Below are 15,349 nucleotides of genomic sequence, written 5' to 3' on the forward strand. Positions count from 1 at the left end.
AGGAATACTAAACCCATAAATAAACCACTCCTAAACCACAGAAAAAAATAAACCAATCTAGAGATGGTCGATATTATTGTCCCGGCTACAAGGAGCCGGCTCCTTTGACAAATCTTGTGGTGACAAACATTATTTAGACGCGAGTGGTTTATTTATGATGGTGAAATTGACGGGCATTGATCGATGGTGATAGGTGTATTATTTTACAGGATATTTTGAGGTTATGTCAAAATGAATACAAATATAACAATTATATAGTCATCTGCTTGTAGACTTTCAGGGGGCAGTAGAAGGCTCTAAAAAATTTAAGGGGCGTTAAAGAAATCTAGAAGGGCGACGGCAGACAAATTCTATTAGCTAGCTGAATTCAATAATAATAGTTTGTTTTACTACCATACAACAAAACGAATTTTATAACAAAAGTGGTACCTATTTGGAACATTGTGAGTTAGTTTTTAAATTAAGTAAAACACTAATAATGCAATTATATCTTTTCTATCACCGTTATTGGTTCCTCAAAGTTTGTATGGAAAACTGTATCGGACTATCCACATTCAGTTCGAGCCGTGATTGTGGCAACGACGTTCTACCAAGTTTTTGTTAAAAAAACAACGCGATTTTTACACCCTTGCATAAATTGAAATTATTATCTTACCTATTCAAACTTGCTCAATATTATTTGGTTACTCACATGGGATAAACAAGTTATTGCAAATTTATCTCCTCCCATCGGTGCGTGTTACATTTTCAATCTATACAAAGGCAATGATTGTTCATTTTATTTTCATTGGCATTTTAGTGCGAATCGCATCATCATGTCGGGAGCAGGTTTTCAAGCTCATATTTTACTCAACTAACTAAACTATTTCGGAAGCAACTAAAAAGAGACGACAGTACAGTGCGGACTATATTTAAAACGGATTTATCAAAAATCTTATAAGCCCGTCATCGCCAATGTACCTTATGAGCTAAATAAAAAACATTTTCAAACCAAGCGATGAAGCCATCTAGGCTATATGAACATTAAAATAAAGTGCACTCGGATAAGAAATACAAAGATGTGATCTATTTTCTGACCTTGATCTCAGAAATAGGATATGAATCCCACCCTATCGATCCTTTCCATCTAATAATGCATGATCAAAAAGTATATTTGCAATAACTGTTACGCAAAAGATGGTAATGCAAAAAGGCAAGTTAAAAAATATGTGGAGCAATAGATTTTTTTAAATCTCAAAGTGAGCGGTGGTACCTCTTTAGCAGAAATTGTAGACGTGTTCAACAGAAGGGAATATAATTTTGTATATAGTTTTACGTCCAGCCGGGCTTTTATATACATTTTAAAACAGAATATATCTAGTAACAGTTACAAGAAGGCTATAATTTATTTATTTATTTATTTATTATAAGAACTTGTTGAACATTTATACATATTTTTGATAATTCAACCGCCATGCTAGGGATGTCCCTGTGTTATGGCGGGTGATATTTACAGATTGGATTTATAAAATAAGTTAATTATAAGTTATAAAGTTATGCAATTTAGATTGAAATATAAGTTAATTAGATTATACAATTAGATTATACAATTAAATAATAAGTAAGTAATAAAAATATACAAATTAAATTAAATTAAAAGTTTTTAAATTATACAAATTTAATTGCATTACAAATATTAAAATCATGGTTTCTAAATGTATTTATAGTAATAAAAATGGTATTAAATATTAATAATAATTGATAATTAGTTGATAAAATTATAATATAATTTAATTTATGTACCAATTTTTATATATTGTGGTCTCCAAGTGAACTTATCCATTTTGATATTAGTTTTTTAAATTTATGGGGTTGGGTTTCGGTTTTTAAGTTTTCAGGGAGAAGGTTAAATATTTTGGGAGCTAGGTACATGAAATGTCTTCGAGCTGACGTGGTATGTAGTGTAGGGACGTTGTAGTGTCGGTTGGTTATTGTTCTGGTGGTGTAATTGTGGTGTACGAGGGTTTTTTTCTTATATTTGTACAAAAAATGCATTAGAGTAAATTTTATGTGGAGTTGCTGTATGTTTAAGACATTGTATTCAGTGAAGAGTCGAGTGGAGGAGTATCTTGTCGGTCGCTTGTTGATAGTACGTATTATCGTTTTTTGGGCTTTTTGTAATGGATCAATAAGATAATGGGCACAACCGCCCCAAATTATGATGCCATATGCTAATTGGGATTGGCAGAGAGCATAGTAGACTGTTTTCATTATTGTAGGAGTAAGGATATTTCTTAATGTTCGAAAAACATAACAGAGCTTGCGAATTCGGGGAGTTAGGCTGGCTAAGTGCTGATCCCAACGAAGATGATGATCAATTAGGACCCCTAGGTATTTTATATGGGATACTTTTTCTAAGTTTGGGCAAGTACAGGAAGAATAAGGTCTTGGACAAGAGTGAATTGTTATTTTCTTATTGTTAGTAGGTTGGGTTGCAACAGATAGACTGAAGGTTAGGAATTTTGTTTTACCAGCGTTGAGTGTCAGGAGATTGTCATCTAACCAATTCTTTACAAGGCCTATGTCGTGTTGAGCTATGTCAAATGCTCCTTTCCAGTTTTTATGACGAGCTATGAGCACAGTGTCATCTGCAAAGGATATTAGTTTTCCGGTTATGGGTAGGTTACAGAGTTTGTTGATGTAAATGAGGAACAAAATAGGGCCTAGGACACTCCCTTGTGGGACTCCGAATTGAATTGGTAGAGGGTTACTTTCAGCTGTGTTATTAATTTTTACAGTTTGTGATCTACCAGTTAGGTATGAGGAGAACCAGTTAAGAGTTGAGTCCCGGATGCCTATTTGAGATAGCCTTTCTAGGAGTATGGGATGGGAAACCGTGTCGAATGCTTTGGCTAAGTCTAAGAATATGGCTAGACAGGAATCGCCTTCATCCAGGCTATTAGAGATGTTCTCAGTCAAATCTAAGATTGCAGATTCTGTACTAATTTTTTTTTGGAAGCCAAACTGATTGGGCGAGAGAATCTTCTGGGTTTCCAAATGGGAGATAAGTCTACTTTTGACAATTTTTTCGATGATTTTTGATAGGACACTTAGCAAAGAAATGGGTCTGTAGTTTTCGATATTTGTTTTGTCGCCACTCTTATAGATTGGGATAACCGTAGCATGTTTTAGTTGGTTGGGGAAGAGAAGTTGGAGAAGTTAATAAAATATATCAATAATAATTACAATGAAGGTTAGCATAATACTAATCTTCTGGATGGATAATTACTTTGAAATCACTTTGATAACTGTTCCACTGAATTATTATGTATTTTTGTTTTTGTTTTTATTTTCTGTTTTTGTTTATGTATTTTGTTACAGATGACACACATACACTTCACTTTGACTTTGGTTCAAGATTGTTCTTATGATAGCCTGCGATAAGCGAGCCCTAAAGGTCTGAGACAGAGGTGTGAAATCGTCGGATCACGACAATAGAAAGAATTGTAATTTTTTTTGCTGGATTTTATTTAGGTATCGGAGCCAGGAAAGAGTCTAAAAGGGTCGAGAGGATACACTAAGTGACATGAATGGCTAGGAAGTGACTAGAGAGACTAAAATAGACTAGGATGAGGTGATTTTGCACAGCGGTGCTGCCAAGGTCTGTTATCTATGAGAATATTGTGTCAGCGCTCTTTATTAGCAGCAGACACATGTCAGCGCTATATTAGCAGCAGACACATACCTGAACGAATGACGAACCTCGTGCTGGCACTGTTGGTGGACGCGGTGGTCTCTCTCGCTGCAGCAGCTGGTACAGTTCTTTCGCTACCTAGGATTCTTGCGGCAGAGTCTCCATCTTCTATCTTCGTCGAGCGTCACAGCGGTGCTGCCAAGGTCTGTTATCTATGTGAGGATATTGTGTCAGCGCTTTTTATTGGCAGCAGACACATGTCAGCGCTATATTAGCAGCGGACACACACCTGAACGGATGACAAACCTCGTGCTGGCACAGTTGGTGGACGGGGTAGTCTCTCTCGCTGCAGCAGCTGGTACAGATCCTTCGCTACCTAGGATTCTTGCAGCAGAGTCTCCATCTTCTGTCTTCGTCAAACGTCACAGCGGTGCTGCCAAGGTTTGTTATCTATGTGAGGATGTTGTGTCAGCGCTCTTTATTGGCAGCAGACACATGTCAGCGCTATATTGGCGGCAGACACATACCTGAACGGATAACGAACCTCGTGTTGGCACAGTTGGTCTAAATAACAAATGTGGATCCTAGGAAACAAATTGTACAGCGCCCTTGAGGTGATTTTTCACAAAAACGGCGCTCTACAAATTATCCAATTATTATTATTATTATATTTTGGACAATAATATATATATATATATATATATATATACGATCAACGTATGTTTGATATTGATGATTCCAAACGACTAATGCAAACTCGAGTTGTGACTTTACATATGTCACAAGTAGCAGAATTAGTGCGTGTACTAAAGTGAAAGGCTTTGTAATGAGTATAATTAAGTCCAATTGATTATAAGCTTTATCAAAAATATTTTAAACATGATCCTTAAATTACATTTTTTTTATCTAGTAGTAAACTAAGATCTCTGAGTGTTTCTGCTCAGTGAAGGGGTAGGTGGTTTAATTTGTAAGCATAATTAATTGGATGTTTTTTACGTGTGAAGATAAATATATATATACAAATGAATGTTTGTTTGTTTGACCCTATAGACTCAAAACTACCGGACCGATTTTGCTGATAATTTAAAAGTTTATTCTTATTTGTGTCAGGGGTGTTTAGAGAGTGTCTTTGAATGGTAGAAAAAGTTGGCGATGCCCGAGGAAGACTTAAAGCATTATCTCTGCACTGGAATGAGATACGGAGTCGAATAAAAGTCGATATTATGTAGTTTTTTTTGGAGTTACAATGTGATAATCAGTAGTGAATGGTGGAAGTTGGGCACGCCCGAGGAAGACGTGGAATGATCAAGTGAAACAAAAACTTATAAAAAGTAAACTTTTCAATTATTTAGAATAATATTATTTCCATCTTAAAAAATTCAAATACATAAAGTTTTTAGGTACAGGTAGGAATAACAACCTCAATACTTACCTCCAAACTATTCATAAACCCGAGCATCTGGTACTCGTCAGCTAATTAACAATAAAAATTAGGTGTAACTTATCACAACCGACACTCTTTTGTATTAACGTTTTTGAGACATTTTAAAACTAATGCAAATACAACCCCTAACGATAAGAATTTGTTAACTGAATTCAATTTAATGATATAGATATTAAACATAGTTTTGAAGTGTTTGTGCTACTTAAAAATATTTATTTCGAAAAGAAATGAAAAGAAAAATATTTTGCTTAAATAGTGTGAAATCATTAGAGTATTTGAAAAGAGTCACGCTATTTTGCTTAAATCTGCCTTAGAGAAAATTCGAATAACAGAACTATCAAATTATTATTTCAGTATCAATTTATTTCAAAATAATAATAGGGCATTCCAGTGACAGCGTTGTCACCGGGACAAAGTAGTTGGGACTGGAATATCGACCATCTCTATTACGTTCGCATGGTTGGCACTTCGCTCATCAATTTGAAATGTTTTTGTATTGTTGATTATTTGTCAAATTGTGAGGTTATTTATGGTCAAATCTTTGATGATAATTTAGTATTTTGTGGACAAAAGTAAGTGCTTATGTATTAAGTATTTATGGAACTGTCATCAATACTGATAGAAACTGAAATATTAACATTACACACTTTCCAATATTTTCAGTATTGAAGAAAACATGGCACAATACTTTGGTTTGTCATGGGACAATTTCGAAAGCAATGTATGCTCGAAGTTTGCTGCACTACAACAGGTTTGATGCACCTTTTACATATGTTATTATTGAATTCATCTTTGAAAGGATTCAACACATTCAATTTGGCCGTAAATAGTAAGATTTTAAATCAATCAACATTATTTTTCAGCGTATGCAATTTTAACTTACTAAACTTTCCATTATTACTCTCCTTAGACTGGCGAGTTTGTGGACATGACCCTTGCTGCGGATGGCCATCTTGTGAAGGTGCACCAGCTCATACTGGGAATAGCCAGCCCCTACCTTAAGGCATTAATAACCTCCGCGCAGTGTAAACATCCTGTTATTTTCCTCAATGTAAGTCACTGGATGAATATCGATATACATCAGTATTGCATGTAAGAAAAACCAGTTCTTAGATATTTAATTGACTGAGCGTAGCAAAGCCCTGTTTTAACTCAAGCTAGTTGCATTTAATCTATCTGTGAATTTGTTTGTGTGTTCCGTGTCCAGTCAGTCCTGTCAAGATGGTAGCTACGTTGGATAGTATGTTTTACTCTGCCAGAATTCGCGTGAGCCTTATGAGTTTTCAAATCTTAATAATCAACATTAATCGAGATCTAGATAACAATTAACAATATGGTTAATGTCTATGAAGATCTGGGAACTATGCCATTTTTTAGAGCATGGTGCACTTGTCTAAAACAGCTTCACTTCAAGGATAACGATTATAATATATTAGGTTAGGTTAACATTGTTTGTGTCAGCAAAAGATGTTAAAGGTGTGAGAACTGCCATTATGGTAAACAGATAAACTAAGTACGGGTGTGCTATGTTTACTGGAAAAAGTTTAATTATGCTTTTTTTTTTTACTTGTTTGTTGAGATATGGGAATCTATCAAACGGGCCATCCGTTTTTACACAGAGTCATGGGTTTTTTGAGGGCAGGCAGATTTTTGCTGATCTGCAGGTCTTGCTCGAAATTTGACCTATTTATGATCCTCTTGCTTTCCTTTGCCATTTTGTTATATGCTGATCTGTTTTCAAACGTTCGAGATGTGTTGTAGCCTCGGTAAACCGCATTTTTTCGCCGAACTGCTTTGGAGCATTATCGACTGAACCACGGCTTTGAGCCCACACAAGTTTCTTTAACAGAGAATTGTATATAGCCATCCATCGCGGATGTAATGACTTCACCAATTTCCTGGGCACATCCAGAAGGATCCGAAGTCTGAAAACAGACACTGACCACGGGAAAGCATTGCAATGTGCCCGCAGACCAAACCAATCTGCTGACTATAGTGCCCCATTTTTCTCTTCAGCCTCTCGGTCTGAACAGGGATTTATGTCATCACCAGGCAGTGGTTGGACAATCCTAAAGGCGCTGTGACCTCAATCCTGTATCCGTGTGGCACAGTGTTTAGAAATAGGTCTAACAGATTGGAGTGGTGAGTCTGGACATCAGGAACCCTTCTAGGCTCCTGAACCATTTTCTCCAATCCGTGGCAAAGGACAAACGATTCCGCCTGTCGTCCAGCTGAGTCTGTTGATCCAGAGAACTTCAACCATGGTTTGTTATGAACATTGAAATCCCCCAGAACCACAAACTCGTCCGAAGGGTAGCGGGGCAAGAGATCGTCAATAGTATCTACCGTACTGGCAAGACGCGCTGCATTACGTCAAATCTGGAGTTTTCCAGATTCAACAGTCGCACACTATGTTTTTGCAGTCGGCTATGTTCTTGCAACAGTTTTGGCCCGCACCGAGAACGCCTTCTACTCGCCTCTGTAGAGCCCTATTGTGCGGCTGGCTACATTTGCAGTCCAGTGAAATTATGACTACCTTGAGATGCACTACGACGTTTTGAACGCATTTTGTTACTGTCCATGAAAATTCCAAAGCAAAAAACTTTATTTTGTAGTGTTCTGTTATTTCAAATTTAATTTTCAATATTAAATTTAGGTTTGAGATTTTTACAAAATTTTACCCGTCTCATATGGGTTAAATATTGTTTTTTTTTTGTATATTCATGATGTTATCTTTTTTAAAAATATTTTTTGAGAAGTTATGGAGAAGAAAGGAAGTTCTGGGAAGGAAAAGGTATGAGGGGTGGTTTGGGGGTTAGAGATCAGTGCGTCCAGGAGTGATGGGCGTATGAATTCATCCCACCCACTGCGGTGCACGGCGATAGGCTGGGAGTGTCCACTGCTGCTGGATCCTCTCCGGTGACGAATCGGCATAACAGCAGCGGCGGGGATTTTACACTCATTGATGGGGCAGCTCACCCTCAGTCGTGAGCAGAGGGCCAGGGCCCCTGCACTGCCGAGCGGCCCGGACAGTGGTAACCGGTCGTAAAGAGTCTCCCTCAACCGGCATTTTCTAATCTGGCCCGCCACGGAGAAAGTGGGTCGACGGACCCGCCACCAAGACCTGGACAGACATTACCCCATAAACCCGGGCACCCCTGCTAAGTCACCAAACATAGTGTAGCACTTTAGGTAACCTATGGCAGAGGTGTTTGTCATCCAATAAATGGTTCCCAGGGCGGCCTTACCTCCCACTAAATAATAATATAATAATAATATAATATCAAACATTTCCAGGTTACAAATAATAATAATAACCTGACAATATTTTACTTCCCCCTAATTTACCAAAGAATTTCTTTCATTTTAATCCGATGGCTTTTGATAGTTTAAAGGTATTCGCACGTTTTTTAAATACATCCATTTGAATTTCGATTTGGTTTTTGTGAATGAATTAATGCAAAACTTGTAAGTGGAAATCAATCCCGACATCCGATCGAGCGGAAACTCGGCATATAAATAAAACCTCCACAGAACTTGTGAATCAACTTTGAAATTTGATGAATTGTTCAAATTCTGTGAAACAACTCTTCCACGCATTTTTAACAGTATTCATAGTTTGTATATTTATATAGCTATTGTTCTTAATTTCAGAATGTATCTTTTACAACACTTGGCCATATTCTACAGTATGTGTATACAGGAGAGGTGGCCATTAACGAAGATCAGCTGACAATATTCTTCCAAGCTGCAAAGGCTCTGCAGATTCAGGGAATTGGAAGCACCGTAAGCATTAATTAAACTGGCAAATTAAAAATATTACCTTGATGTGAATCCATTTTGACGATTTTTATAGTAGCAAAGAGAAATTGTTTATGATACATGATAAGTTAAATCGTACTGTATTATAATCAATCTTTCTACTTTATGTCAAAAGAATTCCCGCTAATCATTCTAGTCATGTGTTATATTTTTCTTATTCTAGGAACTGAAAATCGATTCCGGTCATCAGGTTACTGAAGTCACTGAAGATTCCCGAGAACTGACTCCCGGACTGGAGAATATACAAATTGAAGTTTTGGGCAAAAAGAAATCTCATTTTGAAAATCTATCCATTCCTATTAGAGCCAAAAATATAAAACTCAGTGGACCTTCAAAGAACCCTACCTTCATTAAGTAAATATAATTATATTATTGTTTTTTTCTTTTTACTCATCTATTCATCATTATTTTCATTTCAATATTCATTTTTGAATAGTTAATATTTATAAAATAATTAAAACACTTTGTTTTTACCATGATAATCTTTATTTTTTATATAAAGTCAATAAATACATAAATACAACATCTATCGTCTTGACCGTGACCCCATTACAAGCAACAAATCAAAAGGAGGAGGTGTAATGGTGTGCATATCTAAAAACATTTCATCTAAAAAATTGCCAGTTAAACACAAAAGCGTTGAACAGATGTTTGTAATGCTAAATATTTCATCCACAAAAATCATTATCGCTTGTACTTATATTCCACCAATGTCAGATCTGCAAATATACAAGAACCACATCGAGGATGTAGAAACACTAAAATATAAATATCCTAAAGCCAAATTTATAATTGTAGGCGACTACAATCTTCCGAAAATCGACTGGTCTTTCGATAAGAACAATGAAGTGATTATTAACGAAACAGAAGTGCAGTGTGTCAAATCTAAGGAAATGCTTGATATGTCTTTTTTCCTAGGACTAAAACAGTTAAATAAAGTGCATAATTCTTATAACCGAATGCTTGACCTAGTATTTTCTAGTGACTTAAGTACAGTGGTAGAACAATCGGATGAATTGTTGTTACCTTTAGACCAACACCATCCCGCGTTAGATATTATTATCACAAATGAGTCTAGAAAATTGCAGAAATTAAAAACTTCATCGTACAATTTTAAAAAAGATGACTACCCAAATATAATTGATTATCTTGACCATATAGACTGGTCATTTCTAGAAGATGAAAACAATATTGTGAATCAAGTCCAACAATTTTATTCAATCCTAAACACTTCAAAAGAACGTCATGTTCCAAAAGTTAATTTTATTGCATCCCTTTACCCTACATGGTTTTCAAAAGAATTAAAAGAATTGATTTATACTAAAAAACAAACTCACCGAATATATAAGCAATCTAGAAACGTCGATGATTATATAATGTTTACTAACATAAGAAAGCAGTGCAAAGAATTGTCTAAAAAATGTTATAATGATTATATTAGTTTAATAGAAATGGAGGTTCATGATAATGTTAAAAAATTGTGGAACTTTTCTAATGCTCAGCGTAAAAATGATGGTAGTTTACCAAATATTATGTATCTGAATAACAATTGTGCGGATAATACCGAAGGCATTGTCAATCTTTTTGCAGATTTATTCAAAAGTGTTTATGATGATAATATTACCGATAATGAAATCCCAAATGATATATCACTTGAAGAATCACTTAACCTAAACCATTGTTTTATTGAAATAAACGCTATAGAAAAGGCTATAAAAGCATTAGATACTAATAAATCCGCTGGACCGGATGGTTTCCCTCCAATATATTTAAAATCTTGTGTTCGCAGTTTGACTTATCCATTATTTTTACTATTTAATAAGTCTTTGTCGTCAGGGTGTTTTCCAAAACAGTGGAAAAAAAGCTATCTTACGCCTATTCATAAAAAGGGAGATAAAAGCGATGTATCGAACTACAGACCAATATGTATATTGTCCGCTATTCCCAAACTATTTGAATCGTTAGTCCTAGATGTAATATGTAAACAAATTAATAATATTATTGTACCCAACCAGCATGGCTTTATCACAGGTAAATCCACCCTAAGTAACTTGATCATATACGAAAATTACATAACTGATTCTCTTGCCTTGAAGCATCAAGTGGATTCAATATATACTGATTTTTCCAAAGCATTTGACAAAGTTAGGCGACATATCCTTGTACAAAAATTAAGTATGTTGGGTATCAAGGGTAATCTGTTAAGTTGGATTGAAAGTTATCTTAGTAAAAGAGAGCTATGTGTCAAAATAAAATCTGTGGAATCTTACATTTTCGAAGCCACAAGTGGGGTCCCTCAGGGGTCTCACCTGGGACCAATTCTTTTTTTGTTATTTATTAATGATATTGTTAGCATATTTAAAGATGTAGAAGTTCTTCTTTTCGCAGATGATTTGAAAATATATAAAACAATACGCAGTTTAGACGATTGTTATACTTTGCAACTTAATTTAAATAAACTATATCGTTGGTGCATCATCAACTCTCTGTTTCTTAATATTAAAAAATGTCAGGTCATTCGTTTTTGTAAAATACGAAATCATACAATTTATGAATATTCGCTTAATAATGTAAAATTGACAGCTGTCACTCAAATCAGGGACTTGGGTGTTATATTTGATGAACAGTTAACATTCAATCCGCATATAAATGAAATCACAAATAAAGCCCTAAAAATGCTTGGGTTTATATGTAGAACCGCATGTGACTTCAAGTCACTAGAATGTTTGAACACACTGTACACATCTTTAGTAAGAAGTCAAGTAGAGTATAATTCGCCTATTTGGTCCCCGTTTTATAAAGTACATTCCAACAATATTGAAAGGGTACAACACAAATTTTTAAGATTTATTAACTTTAAACTAAATATTCCAATCCAAAATATAAATTATATCCAACTCATGCATCAACTAAATTTGATTACGCTATCAGATAGGCGAATTATCTCCGACCTTGTTCTACTAAATAAAATTATTAATTATAGAATCGACAGCCCTGAAATTCTTGCCACAATAAAATTATTTGTACCTTCCAAAAATACGAGACAAAATTCCACCTTTTTCTGTAACAATTTCAAATCTAATTATCATGCGCACATATCGTTAAATCGAATACAAAATTTTGGTAATAAATTTGGTAATGTTGTTGATATATTTAGAGATTCCGTAGCAGTGCTCAAACGAAATCTACATAAACACTTTGCTGATATGTATGACTTCTCCACTCCATAGTAAAAAACCCATTTTTTAGCTTCTGTTTTTTCACTCTTTTCTTTTATGACTTTTTAACTTTAATATATATGTTTTAACTTTACAAATTAATATTGTAATTTAAATAACAATTCGAATATGATTTTAAGTCCCTATAAATGCTGATTAATTTCAATCCATTTATTTTTCTAAGTAAGTAAAAAAAGAAAAAAAAAACTGTTCTCCATAATGGTATTCTGTATTATTTGTAAAACATTTATGTACTACAGATATAATAACTATTTTATTTATATATGTACGTAAACTTTTCAATGTCACATAGTTAATGTAATAACTCTAATAACAATGTATGTAAAAGCCCAATGGGCGTTTAAATAAATAAATAAATAAATAAATGTTTCGAGAACGATGTTCTCTTCATCAGGACAATTAATGTACTTTGAATGGAACAAGTACATTAATTGTCCTGATGAAGAGAATCGTTCTCGAAACATGTTGACTTTATATAAAAAATAAAGATTATCGTGGTAAAAACAAAGTGTTTTAATTATTTTATTAATAAAATGGTGCCACAAAGTGAATTTGCAAAATTTGAAGAAGTTAATATTTGCTCAGTTTTTGCGAATTTGTAAAACACAGCTAATGTTTAACATAGTTAATGTAATTTGTACAACACAACTAATGTAATTTGTACAACACAGCTAATGTAATTTTAAGTGTTTGTTTATTTTAGAAGCCAGACTGTTCTAGACCCTGCGGAAGATCTGACAAGCGAGCCAGACGTGTTGGAGGAAGAATTTTTAGATGAAGCCCAGCCAACATCGGTCATTGCCAAATGCAGTAGAAAAGATTCTAGAGAAGACTTTGAACTCATAGATCCAGTCAACAACCCCGAATCTTCTATCTCAAACAGCTCTAATGGTGATCATTATCAGAATTCTAACCAAGTATCTTCATCATCTCGGTAGCTGCATTCTTGACAAATGCTCTCCAATGGCTCCGGTCACTATACTTATTCTTTCCTGTCTACCCACATCTTCCTCGGTCCGCCTGTGTCGCATCCATGTCTATTAACATATTGTTTTCAGGAGACAACACATTCTTCCCATATTTTGTCAATTGTGTCTTAATTTTATCAAAAAATCAATATATTGTAAGAAATAGAAAGTTTTGTATAAAAATAAGCTCATAAGTGATATGTAGCTATTTGGAAAAAAAAGCCCGGATTGTTGAAAAACTCCTGCATACAATGCGTTAATTACATAGAATATAGAATAACACAAGAAATGCCTTATGGGTGTGTTTCGTGATCCAATGAAGCCAAATTTGGGCCTATATTTCCATACAAAACTGTGTTTCACCATGATAAAGAAATTCAAATGGGATGGCGATATTCCATTACAAACAAGTGTGAGAGGCAGACCGCATGCTAAATGGTCTAGAACCAAAAGGCACGAGTCAGTGTGGCATTTTTATTTTATTTTATTTTTTTTTTATTTTTTTTTTATTTTTTTATTTTTTTTATTTTTTTATTTATTGTTTTTGTGTTTAATTCGTAGAACTCCATTTAATTTTTTTATAAATTTAATTTAGATTAAATTTGATAATATTATTATTAAGTTCTGCAAGTGTTTTAGTTTTTTATTATTGTGACAGCTGTTTCGGCTTACAAGGCCATTTTCAAACTGTCAGTGTGGCATTGTTTCCATTCAAATTTATGTGGAAGGTGCTCACAGTTTTCTCCTTTATTCTATGGTTAATTATGTGACACGCCACCAAGAATCAATAAGTACCGACGGAATAAGTGATTAAGACATTGAAGAATAATTAATCGCCTATTACAGCCTTTGTTCGATATATTGTGTTATTACAATGTTCCTCAGAGCTGCAGTACACTGTGTCCATCCGAGGATCCCTCCAGCTGATCCTGAACCGGTTCATCTACAACCTGTTCAGCAAGAGCGGGGGTGGCAAGGTCAGGCGATGGCGCTGCGTGGATTACAAGGTGCAGCGCTGCCTGGCCTGCACAGTCACCAGCGGAGACATGGTGGTCAAAAGGTGACACTCAATACACTCAACCTATTGCACCTTCAAAAATGCTCCTAACTTACTAAAATATATTTTATTTGCTTTTGCAAAGAATGGTTCCATGGCAACTCAAGACAGTGGCAATTCAACACACTTTTAAAAAGGGATAAAATAAATGTCCTGTAAGCCTAACCTTTTTAACCTAGTTCTTTTTTCATCAATTTTCATGACTTTTCAAGAGTGTGTTGAATTGCCACTATCCTGAGTTGCCCGGTTACCGAAATAATATACGCTAATATTATTCAATCCTGTTGTTTTGACTTGTTAAATATTTATTTTATCTGTGAACAAGAGCGCCGCCATTGTGGAAGCGTCATCGAACTTGCAACAGTCTTGTGTTTGTTTATGTCATATTATTGTATTTATTTTGATTCATTCTGAAGCACACTTATTTAGCTCTATAAAAATATAATAAATAACTATTCTAGGGAAACTGCTTATGATAGATATGCACAATCTATTAAATATAATATATTAGTAATACGAATTCCCAGAGAGAGCTTGTACACACGTCTTGTATGAAAATTAAAAAAAACAGAAAATACAAGAACGATGACATCACAAACGATCTCTTTCTCTCTCTCTCTCTCTGGGACTAGTATAAACACATTATTTGGTAAGATGCATTAGAATCAGCTGACTCACAGTGAGCCACATACAAATTTAAAGTGTACTCTATTTGTCACAATGTATTTTATTATGCTTTTCTTTCTTTTTTAGAATAAATTTGCACAATCATCCATTCCATGACTCTAAAATACTGGGAAAAATAAACAAGAAAGCTGTTTTCTCTGCAATAAGATCTGTTCACAGCAATGAAAAAAAGACTCCTGAATAAGAATTAAGAGATTTATCTACATATTCGTGACATACCAGAGCCAATGAGATATTGCCCACGGTGGAAATTAAAACCATAGTGTGTTTGATAATTAAAAATTTTGGTATATAATTAATAAATTAATTTTGATCGATTTCCTGATTTCACTGTGGACAATATCGCCTATGTAAATATAAAATAATAATTATCAGATGAGAAAATATTGTAAATACCTTAATTTATGTTTACATTTTGAGTAGGTATATAAATACACATAATGAATACTTTTTACCATG

The 15,349-nt window shown here is 34.5% G+C and overlaps 1 protein-coding gene across 1 annotated transcript; it reads left to right on the forward strand.

The window, feature by feature from the left end:
- The first annotated feature begins 5,573 nt into the window (after window positions 1-5,573).
- On the forward strand, window positions 5,574-15,344 carry LOC149421162 (uncharacterized). The gene is made up of 8 exons (XM_089635861.1): window positions 5,574-5,689; window positions 5,781-5,868; window positions 6,028-6,168; window positions 8,772-8,903; window positions 9,103-9,293; window positions 12,882-13,069; window positions 14,032-14,206; window positions 14,957-15,344. Exons 1-8 carry the CDS (start codon window positions 5,574-5,576, stop codon window positions 15,072-15,074), a joined length of 1,149 nt encoding a protein of 382 aa, XP_089491987.1. The 3' UTR covers window positions 15,075-15,344.
- Window positions 15,345-15,349: the final 5 nt, after the last annotated feature.

The sequence above is a fragment of the Hesperophylax consimilis genome, chromosome 9, assembly GCF_061612785.1.
Source record: "Hesperophylax consimilis isolate HC1 chromosome 9, BYU_Hcon_1.0, whole genome shotgun sequence".
In the NCBI taxonomy this organism is placed as follows: Eukaryota; Metazoa; Arthropoda; class Insecta; order Trichoptera; family Limnephilidae; genus Hesperophylax; species Hesperophylax consimilis.